The sequence below is a fragment of the Dipodomys spectabilis genome, unplaced genomic scaffold, assembly GCF_019054845.1.
Source record: "Dipodomys spectabilis isolate Male_0828 unplaced genomic scaffold, ASM1905484v1 ptg000024l, whole genome shotgun sequence".
Taxonomy (NCBI): domain Eukaryota; kingdom Metazoa; phylum Chordata; class Mammalia; order Rodentia; family Heteromyidae; genus Dipodomys; species Dipodomys spectabilis.
Genome location: NW_024870701.1, coordinates 656,255 through 681,688, shown reverse-complemented (window position 1 = coordinate 681,688; position 25,434 = coordinate 656,255). Strand labels below are relative to the sequence as shown.

Here is a 25,434-nt window from a genome sequence, read left to right as displayed (position 1 = left end):
TGTGGACAAGGATGTGAGGGGGAAACTGGGATAAAGTGAAGGGGTGACATGAAATGATAACCCCACTGTAACACCTTAACAACAAAATTATATTTAAAGATATTAAATGAGAGGATATGAGACTAGCCTTAGGCTTAGTTAGAAAGGATAACATGTTGATAAATTTAGATTTGGAATCTATCACAACTTATTTTCTTTAAGGAAATAATGAAACATAGATTACTGCTTGCTGAGTTCACTTCTCTGTGATAAAGTCACCATATTCACTATTTATAAAACAGACTGACAAATTTTTGTCTTAGGTTTAAAGAAGGGAAGACTTTTGCCAACATAACAACATATATTCTCAGCTATTTACTTCAGATTTTAGCAAATATAAGACAAACTACAAGCATTATTAATTCCACCTTGAAAAATCATCAACTCATCTTTCTTCACCCCAGTTACTTGCCCAAAAACTTTTCAGGACAATCCTTCAAAATCCAACACCAGCTTTATTCTTCAATCTAAGATTTTCTAAAAGGTAACAAGCATGTCGGGACACCAATGGCTCTTGTCTGGAATCAGAGATCTGAGAGATCATGTTTCAAAGCCAGCCTATGCAGTAAAGTCCATGAGACTCATCTCTAACTACCAAAAAGCTGGCAAGTGGAGTGAGCTCAAGTGGTAGAGTGCTAGCCTTGAGCAAAAATATGTCAGGCCCTGAGTTGAAGCCCCGGGCACTTAAAAAAAAAAAAAAAAGGAACAGTATGTTCTAGCCTTCCTGGATACAGAAGAAGTGGGATCAAATAGGAAACTATGTCCACAACAGATTATGCATCTAAACAATAAAAAGGAAAAAACAACAACAACAACAACAACAGTAGGGGTAAGGATGCATGGGTTCTACCTCCATGGATGAGAAAAACTGAAGTACAAGTTGACACTGTCGCATTCACAGAACCCTGCTCTTTCCCCACACAACATTCACCACACTTTACTTATTAGTTTAGATCCCTTCAAAATCCTAAATTCAGCCAAAAATCATAAATGCATCCCTCATTGTATCCCAAAAGCCTGGGAGATCTTACCTGGGGAGACTTGGAGGGATTTGGGAGGATGGATTTGAACCTAGGATCTCCAGGTGCTAGGCAAGTGCTCTTACCACTGAGCTGTATTCCCACCTCTGAATATCCTTGTATGGACTAGTGCATGCATATAAGATCTAGTGAGCAAAATCAGTAACAAGGAGAATACACAAAGTATTTTGTCTTACTGGATGAGCCAATGAGGTAAATGATTATAGACAGATTGATTTTATATACACAGAGAGGCATCCACATTTTTAAAGATTAGTAGGGAAAGCAGGTATGGCTGTATATCTTGTAATCTCAGCACTGGAGAGACTGAGACAGGAGGACTGAGAGTTCACTGCACAGTAAGAGTTGTTTTAAAACAGACTCAAAAATCAGTGGTGGTAGTGAACCCAAAGGCAAAAGCAATGTTTACATATTCAGAAACCAATGTTTTTCCTTTCATATATAAGGAAAATGTACATACATCTATAAGTGAGAAGACAAACATAGGCCTCAGGATGAACAAATCTAAAATTATTCTAGGGAGAACAACCGACACCTGTACAGATCATTCTGAAGAACCATGAGTAGCCCAGCAGAGTTCCAGAGCAGAAGAGAGGCCCTTTGGTTGTCAAAGGAAGTATGGCAAGTTACCATGGGGAAATTAGGTGACAAGAGATGAAACCAGAACTAAAGATGATCACATAGTGAAAGATAACAAGCCAACGTATCTAGTTTCTACTAGTCATTTTACTTACATGAAAGCAACCAACTTTCTAATTGTTTATAGTTGTCACAGAAAAAGGCGAGTAATGATAAACTCAGCAATGTACCTAAGTATCCTTTTTTTTTCAATAAAAGAATTTGGTACAGATCAAGAGAAATTAAGTGCTTATTTTAGATTTCAAAGTAATAATGAAACCAGGATGCCTGGATAGATACTAAAAATGGCAACCAGCAAGGTAGAAGAATAAAAACTCAACTTTTTTCCTCAATCCTACACTTCATTGACATGACCAAACTTGTTTCAAACTGTCATAACTGTCTAAATGGTTTTTCTTCCTGCATTTCTCTATCACTTCTTCTTTCATCCCTTATAACAAATCTTTCTGATAATTTAGTACTTATTTACTCTCTTCTCAACTACAATAGGCCCCAACTTGACTTCTAGGTACATGAAATGACAGATGCTATGACAGGGAAAAATCTGGCTGAAAACTAGTGAGAAAGTAGTAAAAAATCATTAGAAAACGTAGTGAGTTTAAGATTCTGTATAATCATGAAAGATGACAGACTATTACTTAAATTGACCTGAGGAATGATGATAGCTATCAACATAGAAAACTTGCAGCACAGAAAAACTTCTGGCTAATTGTTTAGGTATGGCAATTTTAAGATTTCAAATACCTATACCTTGAACTACTGGAAATAGATTAAAAGAATAAAAAACTTCACACACAGTAAAATTAACCTTTCTATAGTATATTTTTCTAAGTTTTAACCAAATAATTTGTAACTAGGACCATAATCAAGGTATAGAAAAATTAGACTGCTCCCCCAGAGACCTCCAATGGCCCTGTTCTCTTTTCTCTATCTCTAATCTTGCCTTCTCTTGAATATCATATAAACTATCATAATAATCATATAAAACATCATAACAGCTTTGAAATCTAGCTTCTTTTAGTTAGCACAATGCATTTGAGATTAATATTTGTTTCATGTACCAGTATCAGTTTGTTCCTTGCTGTTAAGAAGTATCCATCCTATGGACTGGACGTACCAAGTTTATCCATTCACTAGAAGGAAGACATCTAGGTTGTTTCAGCTCTTGACAATCACAAATAAGCCTAGTATAAGCACCTGTGCACATATTTTGAGTCAGCATAATTGCAAGTAAATGAGAATATTTACATATATTTCTGAATGTCTTATTTTTCATCATTAACTTCATCAGTAGATGCATGGCAGTTTCCTATTAAAAAGAAACTCCATCTTAGCTGTGATGCTGACCTGTAATCCTAGCTACTTAGGAGGCTGAGATCTGAGGATTGTGGTTGGAAGTCAGTCTGGGCAAGAAAGTTCATGAGACTCTTATTCCCAATTAAGTATCCCCGAAGCCCTAAGAAGAGCTATGGCTCAAGTGGTAGAGTGCTAGCTTGAGCAAAAAAAGCTCAGGGACAGCATCCAAGTCCTGAGTTCAAGCCCCTAGGACCAGCATGCACACATGAGCATGTACATACACCCTACCTTTAATCACTTTCAAAGTGGTAATTTGTTTTATAAGCCTGAATTTTCATATGTGGGATTTACTTAAAATGTAGATGCACTATACTGGTAAATACAAACTCTTCATTTACTCACTGACATAAACCTTTTAAACACTGCATATCCCTTATTAACCACACTATGGAATTAAGCTACAATTCAGATGTTTTACTCATCTTGCTTCCTGAATGACGGGATAAACGAGCGGTACTAAAGTTCAACCTTTCTAAATATCATCATATACCTCATCTCATTTCATAGTTGCAATCAGGTGAGGTCAGTGTTAGGTGCTGTAAACAACTTGAAAACTAGAACATAATGAAGGTAATGAGTAACCTACCTGAAGTCAAGCAGTTAAAGAGAGATAGGCCCAAACATCTAAGTATGCTTGTCTCAAACATCATGATCTCTCCACTGCATCTAGGGACCACACAAACTCCTATGTAACTTCCATGGCTATTTGCAAATTGGAATTAAACAGACTTTTAGAAGATCCTAATGACTACCCCACATGTTACTATACAAGAAAAAAAATTTTTTAAAATATGAGTACAAGTTAAAAATATAAATGTTTTAAGTATTGGGTTTCCATTTTAAACCTTCTAAGACAAGACAGTTATATAACCTATATTGGTAGTGTTCAATGATAACTACAGGATCTTTATAATAAACTGGAAATCTGATCACTTAGCTTACTTCCACATTCAAAAGGCATAGACAGACTATTAGCATGCTGGTATGAAAACCATACATTGTACTAGCAGGAATGACTATCACAGACATTAGCAGGATTCAATTTCCCTGTAAGCATTCCATTTCTATTGGAAGTTCTATTTACACATTGACCTAGAAGTTAAGAATTAACTTCTTGTACTGACTGACTCTTGTACTGTCAAAATTACAACTGCAGATGGGAAACACATTCTTGTAGGTCTAAATAGAGATGTCAAGCATCACTAATCTATCTTCTATCTTCTTACCTCCTTAAAGACAACCTTAATTAATATCACAGATGAGTTGAAATTTGTTAAAATTGTTTTGGAAATGGGAAGAGGGAAAGGAGAGTGATACAGTGTTGAGATTTTTTTTTGGAATACACCATAAACATGTGTGGAATTATAACATCCCCCACCCGCATAACTAATGTAACCTTAATGTTCCAATTCTGTTAATTCCTTGGGTTGAAAGTCCCTTGCTTGCATAATACTGTAGCATAGTAAAACTCAGGTAGGAATATGTCAGATGCATTTAAAAGGGCTGGGCTTTAAAAGGTATTGTAACTTCTAAAAGGTTATTGCACCTTTGAACTAATATTGCAGCTATTAACATCTAAAGGCTCAAATTTCACAGTCCAACATTCTCATCGACCCAAGGCTGAAAGGTTATTATCAATGGCTCTGATATAAAATTACTTGCGTAAGAAATAAAAGTACACTTAAAAATACAATTCAGACTGCCTTATCAAAAAGAAGGTAATTCAAGAATTAGATAAATTTAGTGGAAATTCTGAAACTTTGTGTCTCTTGTTTGGGTAGTTGTTTATATATTTTTTAAATGTTTTACAGCTCCCTTGGCATTCAAACCAGTCAACATTTGAAGAATGTTCCATTTCTCTGAAAAAGTCTTTAGAGGAAAACTAGCCATGAACTAGAACTACTCTACCACCAAACAAAAGGATTTAGTTTAATTATGATGGCTAGGAATAAAATAATTTTTAGTATAAGAAAAAGAAATGACTAACCCAATTATGGAAATCATGATTACTGAATAGTTCTTAACTAAGTCTTAAGACTCCTAAAGACTCATTCAATATATTTCTTTACCATCTCTGAAAAATAATTTTTCATAGGGACATTAGATAAAATAGGTTTCAAGGAAGAGACAAAAAACATTTTTCCAGAATAAGACATAAAACAGTAAAAACAAAATTGTTTATTTTCCATGAGATTAAAAAATCTAAATACACAAACTATTTAGTCTAAATATGAGTAGTCTAGAATATAAAATATGTGCAGTCCACAATTTGTATAGTTGGTCATACTGTACGTAACAGATGTATATCCAAAACTCATTATTCTCCAGTCTGATTAGATCATAAAGTCCTGGGAAGCTTATAAAAACATAATTTCCTAATGGGGAAGGCTAAATGAACCCTGTGGTATTGAATTGGAATGGGATCTCATGGTTTACAAGTATATATGTAGATAAGTACACACATACTTGTGCTTGGGAGAATATTTATTTAAATCTCTCCTGATAAGAGGATCTACAACCATGGACACTTCCAAAGCAAGGAAACTATCTAGAGCTCAAATCTTAGTTTCCATATAATATTTCTGCAATAAAAAGGAACAAGGCCTTGTTCCTGGAGAAGTAGTTTATTCCAGGTCTGAGGGCAGTAAAACACAAGTTGCTGCTAGACTATTTTGCAGTGCAGGATACTACCAAAGTACTCAAAATCACAAGAATAGGGCATGTGAATTACAGGGACATGAGAATTAATATAAAAGAAGTCCTAATAGCTAAACCTTGAACAAGTTGAGCAACAAAGATGAAAGAGAATAAAGCAAATATTAATGAGTTTACACTGTTGTAAATGAGTAAGTGAGCCAAGAAGGGACTTTATCTTAAAGATAAATTCCAATTCAGAACTGAAGAAATAAACTGAAACTAGAAAATCACTATTAGAAAACACAATAATAGTAAGAAAAGTCCATCAACAGATGTTAAAAACAGAGGGTAAGCTGGGCACTAGCAGTTCAAGCCTGTAATCCGAATGACTCAGGAGGCTGAAGGATCACAGTTTAACATGCCAGTCTGGGCAAAAAAGATTCAAGACTCCCTCTCCAATTATTACCTGCAAAAGAGCTGGGTTGGAAGCATGATGCAAGTGGCAGAACACAGCTGAGAAATAAGCAGACTAAGAGCAAAGCTCTGAGTTCAAAACCTATGACTGTCAAAAAATAAAGAGGACAAAAGTTTGAGAATGTTCAGACAGCTTGTTTCTCCTCAAACTATTCTCCCCAAAACTCTCAATTCATTACAGAAAAGGAAAGTAGTATTTCATCTACATAGGAGAAATCTGTACCTATAGAAACTTGTTTCATCAAATAATGAAGAGAAATTTCACCAGTAATAAAACATATATTCTTATATGACCTCTTGAAAAGGACACATTGAATAGGCCACAGATGGCTCACAGATGTAATCTTAACCACTCAGGATGTTGAGACCTGGAGGATAGTGACTTGAAGCCAGACATAAGCAAGAAAACCTAGCAAGAGCATGAGGCCTTAGTTTCAAGCCATGGAACCAGCCCCAAAATACAAAACCAAAAAGAAAGTCCGTGTTTAAGCCTCATTATCTGCCCCAAGATACATTAGTTCTGTTTTCACAAAAAATATATACAACCTCCATCTAATTATGAGACAACACTAAACAAATCCAAATAGAGGATAACTGCATCTAATCAGTATTCAATATAATGTCAAGATCAGGAAAGATTAAAGGAAAGGTTATCATAGATTGGAAGAAACTGAGGACACAGGAAAAGTAAACAGATGAGATGCTAGATTCGATTCTGAAACAGAATAGGGACTTCTCCAAAAAGTATCTTTAAAAGGCTGTAGTTTTGTTCTAAAAAGAAAATGTAATTCTTGGGCCCCCTAATTGCCTCAGTTTATCTGGGAAAAATCTGTGTATCCTCACCAAAGCTCAGGTTCCAGTGTCCAGAGTTAAGAATCACTATTCTTAGGAACACTTTTCATCCATGTCTGGCTGTACATTAGAGAAATCCTGATGATCATACCTTCCCCAAAGTGTTACAGATACAAATACTTTTCCTGAAGTCCCCAAGTCACCCTAAAACGTCAGTAATTTCAAGCTGATGACAAGAAGCAAGTGGATCAATTCTAAAATTCTTACATTTTCAGAGACTGTTCCTTTTTGCCTCACTCACCAACAGAATTATTTCTTCCAATAGGATTTCAATTGAAATCTATAATGACTATAGTATCATCCTTTCTTAGAATAAGAAAAACAAAAGTGACAAATGACTTCTATAATCTTAGCTACTACAGCCCCTTGACCCAGCAGAAAGAAGATAGCCTCTCTTATTTGCAGTTGAATAGGGTTCAGGTAAGTTTGAGCGTGTGATAACATTCTAGAGATCACAACTTTAGATTGATTCACCTCTTTTCCTCCATTCTTCTGATTGTCAAGGCAGCTCAGGTAGCCTCAAACTCATAATTCTCCTGCTTCAGGCTTCCAAGTGCTGGAATTACAAGAGTTCACCAACACCTTGGCACTAGGCAGATTTCTAATAAAAGTCTTCCCAGATAAATAGGAGTTAATGATAAGATGGTACACCAAAGGCACACGAAGTTTTAAGCATGATTTCATTACAGAGCTAAAAAAATACTTTCACAAAATAATTACAAAGTAATAACACTTTTGAAAGTTTTAGCAAGGACTTATTTTAGTGTATCAGAGTTAAAGTAGGGAGAAACAGAGAGCGAAACATTTCCTGTCCCCCAGGCAGGAAAAGAGTTAAAGACTCGTTCACAGCCAGCCCAAGCAGGAAACTCTGAGACTCATCTTCAATAAACCACTAGAAAACCGGAAGTGGCACTGTGGCTGAAGTGGTAGAGTGCTAGCCTTGAGCTGAAGAGCGCAGGGACAGCGCCCAAGTCCAAAGTTCAAGCCCCACGACCACCACCACCACCACCACCAACAAAACTAACAAGTAATTCAGACATATTAGTAAATGCATCCACCAGACTCAGTTGTAGGACAGTATATTTGCTGAAGAGAATTTTGTTTCCTTCAAACTGAAAGGGTTAGCCACATACTGCACAGTCTCTTGGAGGCAGATACATACCTGCATAACTGTAAGATATCTCTAAGTCTTTCCTCATTGAAACTAAAGAAATGTAAAAATGAACAATAATTTCAGCCTGGTGCTGGCAGCTATCATCCTAGCTAGGAGGCTAAGATCTGGAGGATTGCAGTTCAAAGTCAGAATAGGCACAAAAAGTCCCAAAGATTCCAATTCCAAAATAACCAACAAAAAGCTGGGCTGGATGTACCCACTCAAGTGGTAGTTCACTATTCAAGCAAGTAAACCAAATGAGTGGGAGGCCCTGAATTCAAAACCTAGTAACACACACACACACACACACACACACACACACACACACACACTAATTCTCAAGCAGTCTAAATTTTGCTACATTCAAAGCCACAATGCTACTCAAAGCCACATTCCCCCAAATCCCTGAGTGCATCCATGGGATCACTATTAAAAGAAACAAACATGCTAGAAAAACAGATTTTAAGAGAACGTATTTCCCCAAACCATCTAACTACTAACATCCCCAGCCTGTGTGACTCCGGCTCAATCAATCTCACTGGGTTTTCAAGTTGTTAGTACACAGTGACTCCTGGCTAGAGATCCCATCAAAGCTTCCTGTATGCTCTATATTACCTCAGATTTCAGGGGTTAGGAGTCAGTACTCACAGCTAGGTGGCTAGAGCAGCAGCACCCCTCTGAAAATCCAAAGGTATGGAAGATATGTCTATTATCCTCAAACGCATCACAAGTGATATAAGTATCGAGAGAGAAAACAAAAAAAAATGTTGAAAATGGAACTCATAAAAAAATCTCAAAGGTTTGGTGAAACTTGGCCCTTATGCAGCAAAGGAGGAGGTAATTCTTGCCTCTTGTTCTAGGACTCAGAACTCAGGCTAGTTGAGCTCTACAGCTAATTAGGAGGCAGTTGCATTTAATAACCTTATTTTGGTGAAGAAATGAAAATCTACTCAATTAAATATTTAATGAATTTTGTGAACACTATCCATGCTAGACTGGAGGAATGTGATTTGTTATGAGTCTGTTAAGCTAGCGTTCTTCTAGGATTTCAGGAAGGAATGAGTAAATAACTATGTGCTAAAGTTGGAGTCTCATCAACCCACTTAAGAAGTCCAGATGGACTCAGGGTTTCCTAACTTACTTATAAAGCACTCAGCCTCATGTCATGAGCCCTAGCCAACAGAACAGTGTGTCTTGCTCCCTTCTACCACTGGTTAAGATGATTAAATCTGTTGAGCTAGCTGGGTACTGGTGGCTCATTCCTGTAATCCTAGCTACTCAGGAGGCTAAGATCTGAGGATTGCAGTTAAAAGCCAGTCCAAGCAGGAAAGTCTGTTGAGACTTGTATCTCCAATAAACTACCAAAAAGCTGTTAGTAAATCTATGACTCAAGTTGTAGAGTGTTAGCTTTATGCAAAAAAAAAAAAAAAAAGCTCAAGGGCAGCAACCAGGGCCCTGAGTCAAGCCACAGGACCAGCACCCACCCACCCACCCCCCTCTCTTTCTCTTTCACACGCACACATGCACATATCTTGTTGAGCTTTTTGGAGTCAACCAGTGGAGCTCAGGTCCTTTGATAGAGTAGAAATAGGAATTCTGAGGAGCACTATCCCTAGCAGGTGCTATGCCTTTGCAGCTGGCAAGGATAAGAAGACCAACACCAAGTCTTACTGCTAAGAACACAACTGGGCAACCTCTGTCAGTGCCTATGGCTGTTTCTAACCTGAGAACAGCTAGTTGGGCTTTAGAATCCTCCGTAGCTCTAAACTGCTAAAAGATTCTGGAACACCTCTTAGGATATGCGTTTAGCCAAGAATTCCTCTATCACATTCTGGTCTAGCAAAAGAAACACACACACACACACACACACACACACACACACACACACACACACACACACACACACACACACACACACACACACACACACACACACACACACACACACACACACACACACACACACACACACACACACACACTACAATAAGCAAGGTAATTTAAAAGAAACAGAGGGAAAATAAAGCCAATACATTACTTTAGAACTCCAGGGTAACTGAACATAGCTTACATAGTTCAACCTAACATCCTTTAACCTACACAATGAATTCTCTTGTTTAAAAAAATAGATTAAAAAAATTCCCAATTTCTAACAAAGCACAGAAATCTTCTCACTTTTTAAAGTCATTGGATTTTATACACTTTGAACACATAAGACCATGAAGAAAGAGGTCCTTTCCAAACTGTCACCTCCCAAAATGTGACTTGTAATGAATGTTTGGGTCAGAGGAAGTAGGATTCCACCTCTCACTATACATACTAAGTTATAAAGTTAAACTTTAACATAGTCATTACAGCTTACTAAGCAGATATCTAATCTAGTATCTTAACCACTAGCCATTCAGAAATTCATGCTCCTCTAGGGGCCGGTCGTGACTCAGGGAACGTCAAAGATATAACAGTAGCATAAAAGAGAACTGTTAATAAAATGCAGTCTAAGCACACAGCCCTAGATGTTTCTCTGGAAAACACCAACAACATCTTAAGAGTTTCTTTTTCTGGTAGACAGTTTGTGTGTGCTGGTGCTACTAAGTAAATTCTTTCATACAGAAATCAGTTTATTCCACATTCTCCTTTCTTTTATAGTTTTGTTAGAAGAGTATAAAAACCCATCTGCATATAAACTCTGTACAAAAATGGAGATTTCAAAAGCAAACTGCCTCCCTCACTAGCACCTTCCATTCATATTCAAACAATTAGTATTCTGGAAGTCTGAATAGTAGAACTAAAACTACAGACTCCCAAAAGCACACAGGAAGTGGTAACATCTCTAAAGATGACAATAAAAATTATATATAACTAAAAAATCAACCAGATCTTAGAAATAATCTAATGTTTTTGGTTTTGTTGATTTAACATTTTCATAAACTATCTGTCCTTAATTTTCTAAAATGTTTAAAGCTTTTAAAATAGGCATTTACTTTGTATTATTTTTATAAGAAAGATTCCAGGGGCTGGGAAGGTGGCTCAGTGGTAGAGCGCTTGCCTTGCATGCCTGAGGCCCTGGGTTCTATTCCTCACCACCACATAAGCAAAAAGAAAAAAGCCGGAAGTGGCGCTGTGGCTCCAGTGGTAGAGCGCTAGCCTTGAACTGAAGAGCTGAGGGACAGCACCCAGGCACAGAGTTCAGGCTCCACGACCGGACCCCCCACATCCCCCCAAAAAAAAAGATTCCATAGGGAACATTATATTCTGTGATTAAATAAAAAGTCATCTCATTTAGTTTCCTTAACGCAGTCTTTTGGAACTCAAACTAAAGTTATATGACATGTTCTGTTTTGTGTGTTATAACAATACTAAATAGGCTGGGAAAGTGGCTTAGTGGTAGAGTGCTTGCTAGAATGCATGAAGCCCTGGGTTTGACTCCCTCAGTACCACATAAACAGAAAAAGCTGGAAGTGGCACTGTAGCTCAAGTGGTAGAGTGCTAGTCTTGAGCAAGACAAGCTCAGGGACAATGTCCAGGTCCTAAGTTCAAGCCCCAAGACAGGAAAAAAACAAAAACCCTGTAAATTAAAAAAAAAAAAATCAGGGCTAGGGATGTAGCTCAATGGAGCACTTGTCTAGCAAACACAGGTCCTGGTGTCCTACAGAAAATTTTCAGACTATTTCTATTTTCCCCACACATTCCAAGCTTGCAATCTTTTTTGGTTTTCTTTACAATCACATAAGATTGAAGTCAGTATTGTCTATTATTCATCCAAATAAAATGTCTGTTTCAAAATATGAATTTGGCCTTCAAAGATTTTGGCTAAGACAGTACATTTGAAGGGCTTCAAAATTGACTTTTATACCTTATCTACACAAAGATGTAAAGAGAATATGAAGCTAGATACATCACTTTGAAACCTAGATTTCAAAAAATCTAAATCAATTTTTTTTCTAGGCAAAAAGTTATTTGTTAAGTAACAGGAAAAGATAGAAAGGTATAGCATAGATTCAATTAGAAAGGTCAGGTAGTCAAAGATTGATGTTCCATATGCATTTGAAAATTAGTAAATTTACTATAACATTACATTTCAAAGAAAACACATTAGCTGCTTTAGTCTGGTAGGTTACCCTATCTCTCTTTATTGGTACCCTGTCTGAACATGCAAGCAAACAAACCAGGCATGTGTGGATGGGACTCACCAGGATATTAGGAGGAGCCTTGCCATGGTAAACACCTGGAGTTCTATTTAATGAGCTTTCCTTAACCTTCTCTTCTTCACTATCATCTTCTAAGTAAAACATCTTAAAATTGAAGAAGCTTTTAAAGCGTATCTCTTTACAGCAATGAAGACCTCATCAAAACAGAAAGCAGCTCTGCTGACAAACTGAATGCTGTTTGCAGACAGAAATATGGGTAAAACTGAAAGGAAATGATTCTTTAAAAAAAAAGCAATGCATACACAACTTGCCAATGAGATTTGCTCAAAATGCCTCAACCCTTCTCTCTGAGGAGATAAGCAAAGGCATGAGATAGGTTGTGCCATGTGTTTACACTGATAGGTACCAAGTCCTGCCCAATCACATGATGGTCCTGCAGCTGTCAGCTCACAAACACGGATTGAGTTAATGATTTCTTGAACCAATTACATCCTCATTTTCAGAAATAAAAACATGTACAAATATGGAGAAATAGTCTTATGTAAACGAATCATGCAAGGGAAATAATTTACATGCATTTTCTGAGCATCAGTGAGCTTCCCAAAGTCAGCCTGGTTACATATGCTTTGTACATCCCCCAAACACTAAATATTTTTACTTCATACTGGTATGACCTTATATTTTTCACAGATGTATCAGATATATTGCTCAGCACTGTAAACAAAATTTATAACACTTCCACAGTATGACAACACTTCTTCACCAATATTCCCAGTATTTTCTTGCCAGTTTTCAGAAAGTAACTTCACCTAAATTTTTCTAAAAGCCTAAAATACTTTCAACTCACATGGACAAAATATTAGATTTTTAAGTTAAAATGTTTCATTATTTTATTTTGGGTTAAAATATATTTTGTAAAGCTGCCAAATTGCTATTTGTAATAAATAGCACAATCTTTTGTGCCTATTGAGAATTTGTAAGCTATAGTGTGCTCTGAGTATAAAATACCCACTGGAGGGGCTGGGAAGGTGGCTCAGTGGTAGAGCGCTTGTCTTGCATGCATGAGGCCCTGGGTTCGATTCCTCAGCACCACATAAGCAAAAAGAAAAAAGCCGGAAGTGGTGCTGTGGCTCAAGTGGTAGAGCGCTAGCCTTGAGTTGAAGAGCTGAGGGACAGTGCCCAGGCCCAGAGTTCAGGCCCACAACCGGACCACCCAAAAAAAAAAATACCCACTGGAGCTTGAAGACTTGTATGAAAAAGAAAGTGAAATTGTTACATATAGATTTATAGTATGTAATATATAATATAAATAGATAAATGTATATAAATATACATATATGTATATATGTATGTTGAAATAATATTTTGGATATACTAGACTAGGATACTACAATTAATGTCTATTGTTTCCTACTTTTTTTGTTTGTGTGCTGGTTCCTGGGCTTCCTTTGCTTAAAGCTAGTGCTCTACCACTTGACCCATAGCTCCACTTCCAGCTTTGGGTTAGTTTATTAAAAATAAAAGAGTACCACATAATGATGACTATGATTGTGAAGATTAAAAGGTGTTTGTGACTTTTTAAAAAATTAAAAAAAAAAGAGTATCACAGACTTTCCTTCCTGGGCTGCCTTCAAAGTATGATCCTCAGATCTTATCTTAGCCTCCTGAGTAGCTAGGAATATAGGCATGAGCCACCATTGCCTAGCTGTTTCCTAATTTTTAAAACATAAAAATTGAAAATTATACATGTAGCTCCCACTAGATTTCTAATGAGTAGTACTGCTCTAGGGCCTTGAGGCAATTTTCAGGGCAAGGAACAGAGGAAGGATACTCTGGTAAAGTTTGGCCTATTGAAGAACTAAAAACAACAATATTTTACACCATCCCATGAAAGTATATAACTCACCAATTATTTATTGATCAACACACATTTAATGAAACTTTTTTTCTATCTCTAAGCTACCAAATGTCTGGCCAAGCAAGGGGAAATGGTAATTTACCACCAAGATGCAAATAATGTGTTAAGGGGAAGTTTAAAAAACATTTCACCAAAATTCAAAATAGAAAAACTTGTTTTGTGTTAAACAAAATTTCCCTGCTTGCTGTTCAGTCTTCCAGATAGTAATGAGAACATGAGGTACACTGAAGTATTCAGATTCTCTTGTAACATAACTATATATATATCACATACACATATTCCTCCTTTCAAAGGAGGTGACAGATTTTTATGGTCTAAATATGATGCTGCATATATAAAAATGTAAACCTCTTCCTCCATGACCTGCTGCAATTCTGGAGCCCTGGCATCACAGGGTATAGTTAATAAAGCTCTCATACTAGGGAAAAAGAGGGGCTAGTGGGGAAAAAGAGGGGTAGGAGAAATGAGAGGTCAAGGAAAAATAGGAGCAAACAAAATAGGGAGATTAAGAGAAGCGAGTTAAGAACATGAAGGAAAGGCACGCAAAGTCAGAGGCATAGGAAATAAATGTGGAAGAGATATCCAGGAGAGAGTAGAAGAAAATTAAGTAGGATATGAGATGGAAAGAAAAAGAAAACCCTCATCCTTATCAATTTTAAATATGAGAAAACTGAGGTTCATAAAGAGTTCAGGCAATAGCTAGAGGTCACCTAGCAAAGGTTAGCAAAGGTGCCCAAACATGAGTCCTCCCCATGTCTCACTCAGTGTGTATTTTCATTTTGCCAAATTGAGATTTAGAGACAATATGCTAGAGGCAGTGGGAGGCAGCTGACAAGAAACCAGAGGAAAGATCTAACAGGTGAAAACTGGTGGAGATCCAGCAGGGCAGAGTGCAATCAATGGGTACAAACTGTTTGGCCAATGTTCATCTCTTACACAACAAGGCGGCTCCTGGGCAGCCATGAGTTTCCTACCCATCTTGGTATTGTATCATTGTTTTGTTGGTGGTGACTCACAAAATGTCCTGTCTATAACCAGGGAGTCATCAGAGGTGAGTTCATCTGAAATACCTATTTGCTTCTAGGCACACAACTTCAGCTTCCCTGTGGTAACCTGGGCACTCTTCCGACCTGGGACCTTTTGTTTTTGTTCTGGCCTCCCAATTGGGTGGTGACACTTTTTAGTCTTGGTCAATGGTAAAATCACAAACCAAAAAAAATTCAATAATCTCTGATTTCCTAAGAAAAAATAAAAATGATTTACTACTAAACTCTACAGGCTGACATAAAAAGTAAATGGAGCTGGGCACCTGTCATCCCAGTTACTCAGGAGTCTAAAGTCTGAGGATCCCAGTTCAAAGCCAGACTGGGCAGGAAAGTCCATGAGACTCTAATCTCCAATTAACCACTAAAAGCCAGAAATAGAGCTGTGGCTCAAGTGGTAGAGTGCTATCCTTGAACAAAAAAGCTCAGGGATAACATCTGGGTCCTGAGTTCAGACCCAGAACTAGCACACACACACAAAAGTAAATGGCTGAATATTGAAAAAAATGACTTTTTACTGCTATATAGCATCCTCTAAGTTTTTTGTTTTAAATCAGGGGATCTATCTTTCCTAGGTGGGCAGAGATAACCTTCCCACTGTACCTTGCTCTTTGATGATCTTGAAAATGGTTAGGCTAGCTGGTAGAGGTAGGCAGAAGAGGAAGCAGAAGGATTGGTGAAATTTGAGCTAAGCCTGGGCTACCCAGTAAAACTGTCTCAAAACAAACGATCAAGGGAAAAGAAGTGCATGGTGGTCTTTTCAAGATGTACACCTTTAAAAGATAATCTGGCTTAAAGAAACAAAATTAAATGCCAGTTATGAGAATAAAAATCTTGTTCAGATTCTGCAAGTGATAATGCTACCAAGTGAAATATATACCCCTTCCCATAAATATATGACTAGCTGTAAAGGGCTTTATAAGAAAACAATTATTTAGTTGGGTACCAGTGGCTCACACCTGTAATCCTAGCTATTCAGGAGACTGAGATCTGAGGATAGTGGTTCAAAGCCAGCCCGGGCAGCAAAGTCCATGAGACTCTTATCTCCAGTTAACCACCAGAAAACCGAAGTAGCACTGTAGCTCAAATGGTAAAGCACTAGCATTGAGCTGAAGAGCTGAAGGACAGCGCCCAGGCCCAAAGTTCAAGCCCCATGACCAACAAAAAAACAAACAACAAAAAACCAATTATTTAAAATTTCCTTGCCTAAGGTATGGGAACAGCTTAGATGTCCCTCAATGGGTGAATGGATCAAGAAAATGTGATATATATATATATATATATATATATATATATATATATCAATTAGAATGTTACATCATTTACAAAGAAATTGACAGATTCAGAAAAAAATTATGTTAAGTGAAATTAAGTCAGGCCCAGAGTGACAAAGGACTTATGTTTTCCCTCATATGTGGAAGCTAGAAGTAATTTATAAATGTATAAGCAAACACATACAGGGTTGTATGTGAGCACACACAGATGTATTAACCACAGTACAGTATTTGCAGGAGAGAATTCACATGGTGTAATTCCTTAGAAAATTTTATAGTCCAAAAAAAGAAAACCAGGAACTAGATAATTGAGGGGTAGGGAAGGGGATTTAAGGGAAGAGGAATACAGGAAGAAAGAAAGGAAGGTAAGGGCAGAATGCCGTCGTAATATTCAATATATCATATGAAACTTAAGAAAATTGAAGGGATGAGTTGGGAAGAATCGAAAAAACGTGATGAAAGGGGTGACATTGATTAAAACGCACTGTACTTACAAACTGATTTGTTAAATGGTAATTCTTTTGTTGAAGATAGTGAAAACATAATTTAAAAAAGAAACATTTAAAATAGTTTTAAACTTCCTTGCCTGAAATTTGCACATGCGAAGTTGTGTTAACTTAGTTCAATAAAATGCTTTTATACTAGTACCCAAGTTGTGTCCATATTTCACCACAAAACATAACTATACTCTTCCTAGCGGTCAACTGTGGAATTGCAACGTTTTCTTCTGAATTAGCAATGAAGATGAGTTAAAAAATTCAGGATGAAAAAGATTGTTTTACATAATTTTCTAATCTCCATTGTAATTATTTTATAGTTTAAGGACTCATAACAAAAGGATCCACAAGAAAAAAGGACCACAAACACTTAAAACAATTTTCCTTTTATTAAAGCCACATGGTTCTGTCAGCTACACTAAAGCATATAAAGTATTTCTTGTTTTGTCACTATTGAAACTATGACAACCACCCAAAAGGAACTGCTACATTGAAAACCAAAAGGAAATTCCTCTACCATTCTCAGGTTGTTCAATGTAGTTTAATGGCTTATATATGAAGTTTTATCCAATTGGGTGCCGGAGGCTCTTGCCTATAATCCTAACTAATCAGGAGGCTGAGATGTGAGGATCATAGTTTGAAGCCAATGACTCTTATCTCCAATTAATTACAAAAACAAAAACAAGTCAAAAATGGAACTATGGCTCAAGTGGTACAGCACTAGACTTGAGTTCAAGCCTCAGGACTGGCAAAAAAATAAGTTTTATCAAGTTCCCATGTTGTGTAATATCTTCACATAAATTCCAATGCTCAACAATACCTATTCCATTGAGCTGTGAATGAATAAGGCAATTCAAACACTTCTTTCCAGAAGTTAAAAAATAGGATCTCCTTAAGTCAGAGACCCATATTAAATTGACTCAATTTCTTTGAAGGCTCAGTTATCTTTAAAAATCAACACCTACCAAATTCAAGGGTAAATCTATCACATTTATTTATAAATTTATTACATTTATTTATTGTATGGCTTAGAGTATCATTAGAAACTGGATGTAGGTATGCCAGCTTAAGGAGTCAGGCCCCCCCTAAAAACCTAATCCTTGCAACACAGATATTCTAAGTGAAGCATTCACCTAGAATTTTGAGATGAGCAAATAGGAGTTTCCTGGCTGAAGCAGTCATATGTATCTGACCATTAAAAATCAAACAGCCCAATCCAGGATCAGAATAATTACAGCCTGATTGTCACAAATTCTGGTCAACATTTACAGAAAAATAAAGCCAAAAGAAGTGTAGACGACAGTCTTTCTGATGGAAGCATAGAATTTCATTGTATATATATTTACCACATTTTCTCGACCCATTCATCTACTGAGGGGCATCTGGGTTGTAGCTATGTTAAATAACGCTATGATAAACATAGTTGTGCTGGTAGCTTTAGTGTGGCCTTGTTTGTGGTCATTTGGGAAATGCCCAGAAGTGGGATTGCTGGGTCATAGGGAAGCTCTATGAGGAACCTCCATACTGCTTTCCAGACTGGTTGAACAAGTTTACACTCCTACCAACAGTGTAGTAGGATTCTCTTTTGGCCACATCCCCTCCAGCATCTGTTATTAGATTTCTTGATTATAGCCATTCCAACTGGGGGGAGGTGGAATCTCAATGACACCAACCCATTTGTAAAGAAATGGAGGGACTTGGAAAAAAAAAATCGTATTAGGTTAAGTAAGTAAGACCCAAGAAAACATAGGTCCCATGGTCTCCCTTATTTATGTTAATATATATGTAGGATAATCTTAGTAGATGAATAGAATAGCTCAATAATTATGTACATATGACCATATAAGACGATGTTAAGCTAAATGAACTCCCAAGACATGGACATAAGAGGTTTTTCTTTATTGTTGCTGTTCTCAATGTACTATGTGATTTCTTTTTTGTGTCTCCCCTCCCCTCCCCCACGATTTATCTCCTATTGTCACTGTGTTTGATTTTGGTATTATACATACATTTATCTGAACAAGGGAAGAGGAACAACAAATTGGTGAAACAAAGGGAGAACCAATGCAATACTCACAAGACATGCTGGAAATGATCTGTACAACTTGCGGGGGAATTGGGGGGAAGGAAACGGGGAAGAGGGAGAAAAATGAAGGAAGGGGTAAGAAGTTGGACAATAAATGTAATCACTACCTTACTTATGTAACTGTAACCCCTCTGTACATCACTTTGACAATAAAATTTTAAAAAAAAAAGAGGTGGAGAAAACCTCTACCCTGGAGTCTTGGCTACCTTATTTGGTGAGCTGCAAAGAGTTAACTTATTAATTGGGAAGAGAGAACCTGTTGTTTCTTTTTAAATGTCTTTTTATTTTTGTATGTAGATCTTTGGACATACCATGACTGTACTCTTCCCCTTCAGCTACACCTCTATGCTCTCTATGCTTTCATTCCTTTTCTTCTTCAGCAATACTAGTAGACTCAGGAATTACCACTTGAGCCATACATACCAATTGTGTGTGTTTTTTAAATGTTATTGTAAAGATGATGTACAGTGGGGTTACAATTACATGTCCAATGAGTACATTTCTTTTTGAATAGTGTAGCTTATGGTTTTATTTTTTTTTCAAGGAGGGTCTGCATTTATAACTGGGCCAGCCTGGACAATAATTCTTCTATGTATGCTTCTCAAATAGCTGGGTAACACATGTGTACCAATGTGCCCTGCTTTTTATTACTTGAAATGGAGTCTCAAAAACTTTTACCTAGCTAGGTGTCAGCTGCTTACTCCTATAGTCCTAGCTACTAAGAAAACTGAGATCTGATGATCTGGGTTTAAAGATAACCCAGGCAGAAAAGTCCATGAGATTCTTATCTCTAATTACCCACTAAAGTTGTGGCTCAAGTGGTAGAGTGTCAGCTAAAGCACAGCACACAAGACCCTGAGTTCAAACCCCCATTAGCTAGCAGACATACGAAAAAGAACTTTTTGCCCAAAATGGCCTTGAACCACATTTCTTCCAAATCTCTGCCTTTTAAGCAGCTACAATTAACAGGTGTGAGCCACTGAATTAGGTAATTGTCTTTTTTTTTTTTTTTTGTCGGTTGTGGGGCTTGAACTCCGGGCCTGGGTGCTGTCCCTCAGCTCTTCAGCTCAAGGCTATCACTTCACCACTTGAGCCAGAGAGCCACTTCTGGCTTTTTTCTGCTTATATGGTGCTGAGGAATCGAACCCAGGGCCTCATGCATGCAAGGCAAGTGCTCTACCTGAGCCACCTTCCCAGCAGGTCAATGTCTTTTATTCCCTCATTCCATCTCTAAATAGCAGTTTGCATGGCAATGCATACAATGACATACTAAACACAAGAAATTTTCTGTACTGGGTCTATGTATTTAAACTCAAGAAATCCTGTTGAAGTCATGGCTGGAGAACTGACACCTGCAACCCCAACACTAAAAAATCTGAGGCAGAAAAATCTCAATTTGGAGTCCAATATGGGCCACATAAAGGAAGGAAAGGAAGGAAAAAGGAAAGCAAATCATGCTGAGATGCAGTCTTATTCTGAATAGTAAATGATTTTAAAATAGTAAAATGATTTTAAACATTACAGAAACAAATTGTTTTGCTATATAAATTCAAAGCATATTCCAGTGTATCACAGCCAAGGATAAGCAAAGGTGTTTGAGGAAACAGTGTTGGGTTTTCCCCCATCAGAATCAAAACAGAGATGACTTAAAACGCCAGAAAACTGCAACAAATAAATGAAAGTGTATGAGCAAATCTTATCATTATCACAATCCAAAGAAAATATAAGTGAAAATTATCACAAAGTTATGAGATTAGTACTTTGTAGGGTCCTAGTCAACCCTGATCATGTTCCTTCACTCCTGAGAGTATTTCCTTCCATAGTTGGGTCTTTATGACATTTCCAACTTGAGAGTCTTTGCAACACTTGAAAAACTAATGATGCTTAAACTGTTTTGTTGATGCAATTTCTTTCAACTCTTTTCAAACAATTACTTATCGTATTTTACTTAAAAAAAACAACAACAGAGAATTCTCCAAGGTGAATGAGGATGAATATGGTCTATGTAGTATGAAATAGAATAAAATGTGTTCAAACTGTTTTAAAAAGGGGGAGCGGGATGGGAGAGAGTGATCGGAGTAAGGTTACCCCTTATATTTTCTATACATGTTTAGAAATGTCCCAATGAAATTCCCCTTGCACAACCAATGGATGTTATTCACAATTAAAAAAATTTATTGTTTTATTTTTATTAGCATAATCTTACTCCGATCACTTTCTCCCATCCCACTCCCCCCTTTTAAAACAGTTTCAACACATTTCATGCATCTCAACCTCTGTTGAATCCCAAGCCAGAATTAAAACATTTCATATTCTTGTATGCAGCTTCACTTGTTCTGCTGGAAATAATAAGCAGGAAAAGAAACTATGTATTTGTCTTGCTAAGAGAATAACAAGGAATTTATTTTCACAATGTTAAGAATTTTTAATGCTACATTTAAGTCTTACCAAGTAAGGAACTTATTTAACTAGTGATATATTTTTTTCATTACTGGAAAGTTTCTTTTATTCCTGTTGTTTTGTTATTTTTTATAATTATTTTTTATTGTGAAAATACTGTACAGAGGGCTTACAATTTCATGGGTAAGATAATGAGCACATTTCTTATCAAGCATTGTAGCCTCCTCCTTTGTTTCCCCTTCCCATCCCTTTGTATCATTCCCCCTACCAAAGTTGTAAAGTTCATTTTTCGACATAATGACTTGTACATCTCATTGTTGCAATGGGTCCTCTTGTATCCCTGTTTCAACGATTTGTTTTTTCCCTTCCCCTCCACATATACCAACATCATATATAGTGAAAGCAGGGGTTATACCATGGGGGAGGGACATACAAAGCAACAAAGACATAATCTTATAAATATTTAACTAGTGATATTTAAATTAAAATATTCAGAATTCTTAGATTATTGACTTCAGCAGTGAATCTCCCTATTTTATCAGAAGTTCTCAAGTTGTATAACAGAAAAATTATAGCAATGACATTCAGGTTGTTTGAGGTGAGGGGTTGAGATAGTGTCTCTCTGTAACAAAACATTCGATATCCTCATCAAAAAAATCCAGAATTTCTGAATAATCTTTATGCATCTTTCTGGGTACAATAATCTGACACTATGAAAACAAGACTCTCCTAAGCATTTAGCTCTACTAAATACCACTAGTTACTTCCTACAAAAAAACAAAAACACAATCAAGTATAAGCCAAGTGTGGTGCTTCATGCCTCTTAGCTACTTAAAACTTGGAAATCCAAGCCAGTTCAGCAAAAAGTCTCCAAGACCCCTTTCTTTAACCATAGCCAAGCATTGTAATGTGTGCCTGGCATTCCAGGTAAATGGAAAGCATAAAAAGGAGAACCTATTCCAAAAATAACCAAAGCAAGCTTAGCATTGGTGTCTTATACCTGTAATCCTAGCTACTCAGGAGGCTACGATCTGACAATAAAGATTCAAAGCTAACCGAAATAGTAAAGTCTATGACATTCTTATCCAATTAACCACCAGAAAACTGGAAATCGAGCCGTGGCTCACATGGTAGAGCACTAGCCTTGAGCAAAAGAGCTCAGGCACTGGGCCCAGGCCCTAAGTTCAAACCTCAAAAACAAAAACAAAAAATCGACTAAATAGCCTCAAGTCTGATGTCAGTCTATGCTTAATACAAAACTGTCAAGGTGCCTGCATCTAGGAGCTCAATATCCAGTGAGGATATTGAGTGAGGAAAGTACACTAACTTCCTAAATTCCTATTTCAATCTACAGGTCTAATGTCTCTTGGTTTTACAAATCATTTTCCAACTCATTGAATCCTGTCTTTTCAGATTATTTGTACAAAGAGTATGAGCCTAATTCACACTCCAGTCACTTTAAAAAGCAACAGAAGACTAAATGGGTCAGAAGAACCCTAGAGCTGAATGGACTGGTTTAAGGTAAAAACCTATTCTCAGCTAATGTCTCGTATGGTCACACCTCATAATCCAGAAGTAAACATGACTCATCTATTCTACATATATTACTTTGAATGGTTTTTAGTTATTTCCATGATCCTAATCTACCTTGAAGCGTAAATATTTTCTACCACTAAGTGCAAATGAACTTTGTTTTCAAGACTTTGAAAACAATTTAAAAAGGAGAGTTGTTTCTGAATATTTTCCAGAATGACAGCATGGGGGGAGGGAGGGAGGGAGGGAGGGAGGGAGGGAGGGAGGGAGAGAGAGAGAGAGAGAGAGAGAGAGAGAGAGAGAGAGAGTACTGCTCATCAAATAGCAACATACGGGCTAGAGGTGTCACTCAAAGGTATAGAAATGTTGTTTAGCATGCCTAATCCACTAGGTTTGATCTCCAGTATTGAACAAAAAAACAAAACAAGGCAATATATTTTTAATCACAGGGCTCCACAGTCAATGTTTTTTAATAGAAGTTGGAAGTTTTCTTACAGTTAAATTTTAAACTAATAGTGTTAAATATGTTATATGTAAGTAATGTCCATAAATTATATCTCATCACCATTCCAATGGCTATCATAAACTGCAAAAAAGACACCACACTTTTCTCCCTCTCCTTCACTGCCCCCACCCACCACAGTTGGCCTCTTCTGTTGAATATCATAAATACATAATATTGATCCCCAAACAACAAAACCATGCTGCATATCCTCCCCTCCTCAAGGATACCTGATTTTTCAAATTTCTTCCCTCAGCCATCAAAATCTCAATTTCCTGCTATGTATAAAGCTAACAACAAACCTCTGAGTAACACATATCAGAGTCAATAAGTCATAAATATATATGCTTTATCTTTGGAAAGTTTCCTAATTTTTCTAATCCTAACCATAATTCAAGAGAACATTATTAGTAAAGTCAAAGCTACATCAATCTCACGGTAATACAAAAGGGATGATTAGCCACTGCCACCCTGCAGTGTGAGCCATGATGAAGACAGTGCCGTAGTTCTGTTTAAAAGGCTGCTTCTGCCAAATAAACAGTTTCAGCAACCTCACATGCTGCTTGTTCTATTATGATTTAATGACTCTGGCAAGTGAAAAGAAAGATCTTCCATGATTATCAAAAGCATGTAATTTGGAAAAAAGAAAAAAAAGCACTAATTCACCAGTTTACTTAGTTAATAACATAGATATGTTCAGGAGAATTTCTCCACTTTGCAGCACATGCTCCCATTTTTTCAAACAACTTTAATCTCTTTTGCCTTTACCTATCAGTGCAGCCCTTGTTTCTTACAGAGGAGTCTAGTTGACTGGCACACATTATCTTTTTCAATCTGGAAACTACCTAGTTTCCCTGTACTAGTTAAAATAGAACATGGCATGGAGGAATCCAAGTAGTAGTAATCTCCCAACTCCAATCGTCTGGTGGTACATCTGCAGAGGACCCCTAGGAAATGAGAAGAGACTCAGCGAATCTTCCCCAGTGGTAATCAAAACACAGTTCCTGTTCCTGCCTGGCTTTATTCAGCATGGAATCCCCTGAGACCTCCTAAGAGCTTCAAATATGTAGGAGGGGCTGTTCCAGCTACTCCTACAGTGGTCCCCTTCCCAGATTTGAGATGACATCTGGCTGGGTAAAGAGAGACACTTTGGAAACAGTGCTCTTACCAATTTCACTGCTGCCGCCAGTACTGCATATCACTCCAGATGGGGCTGCAGCTTTGGAAAAGTTTAAGGCTGCAGCATGTGTTATCACAACCAGACACATTGAGTATACTGAGCTACTTCAACAAGAAGGACTTCTTCCAAGAGCAACAGCAAGTCAGTGAACCAATACTAGGGACATGAAAATATAAACCTTGTTTTACTCAGTGACTTGTTTAGCCACAATGTTATATTCTGTTAAATCAGGCACTGTTTATTCTAAGAGGTTGGGACCAAGCTGTGAGCCTGGCTTTCAAGATACACCTTCCTAATGAAGGGAGAAGTAAAATAGCAACAGGATGTTGTTTTTTTAAACAAATCCTAGTCTGGGATAATTAAATAAGGGGAAATAAAGGCACTGCCAAAAAGGATGGAAGGGCAGTTGATGGCTACCTTAGGAAAAGGCATGCAAAGACCAAAGTAGAAACATGTATGGCAGAGTATTAAAAGAAACAAAACAAAAACAAAAACAAAAAAACCTCCAGAAAGGCTTTGTGTAAAAATAGGAGTATAATGAACCTGAGGGAAGCAGAACTTGGCTGATTATGGTCAGGTAACTATGCAGACACGACTGACTCTCACACCACACATTGCTCTGTACATTCTTAAGTCATTTTGCCAATCCTCAAGTTACTTTAG

General features: G+C 37.1%; 1 protein-coding gene across 4 annotated transcripts in view; it reads right to left on the bottom strand.

Annotated features, from left to right (window-relative positions):
• Lpin2 (lipin 2) overlaps window positions 1-25,434 on the bottom strand; it is a 97,170-nt gene that overhangs the window by 46,279 nt on the left and 25,457 nt on the right. The window contains exon 1 of one of the 4 annotated variants that reach the window (XM_042675359.1): window positions 12,381-12,541. The exons of the other annotated variants lie outside the window; for them this stretch is intronic. Within the exon in view, the coding sequence (XP_042531293.1) occupies window positions 12,381-12,482 (102 nt within the window). The 5' untranslated portion in view covers window positions 12,483-12,541. Of the gene's footprint in view, window positions 1-12,380; window positions 12,542-25,434 lie in introns of those variants that run through there. 4 annotated transcript variants of the gene reach the window in all.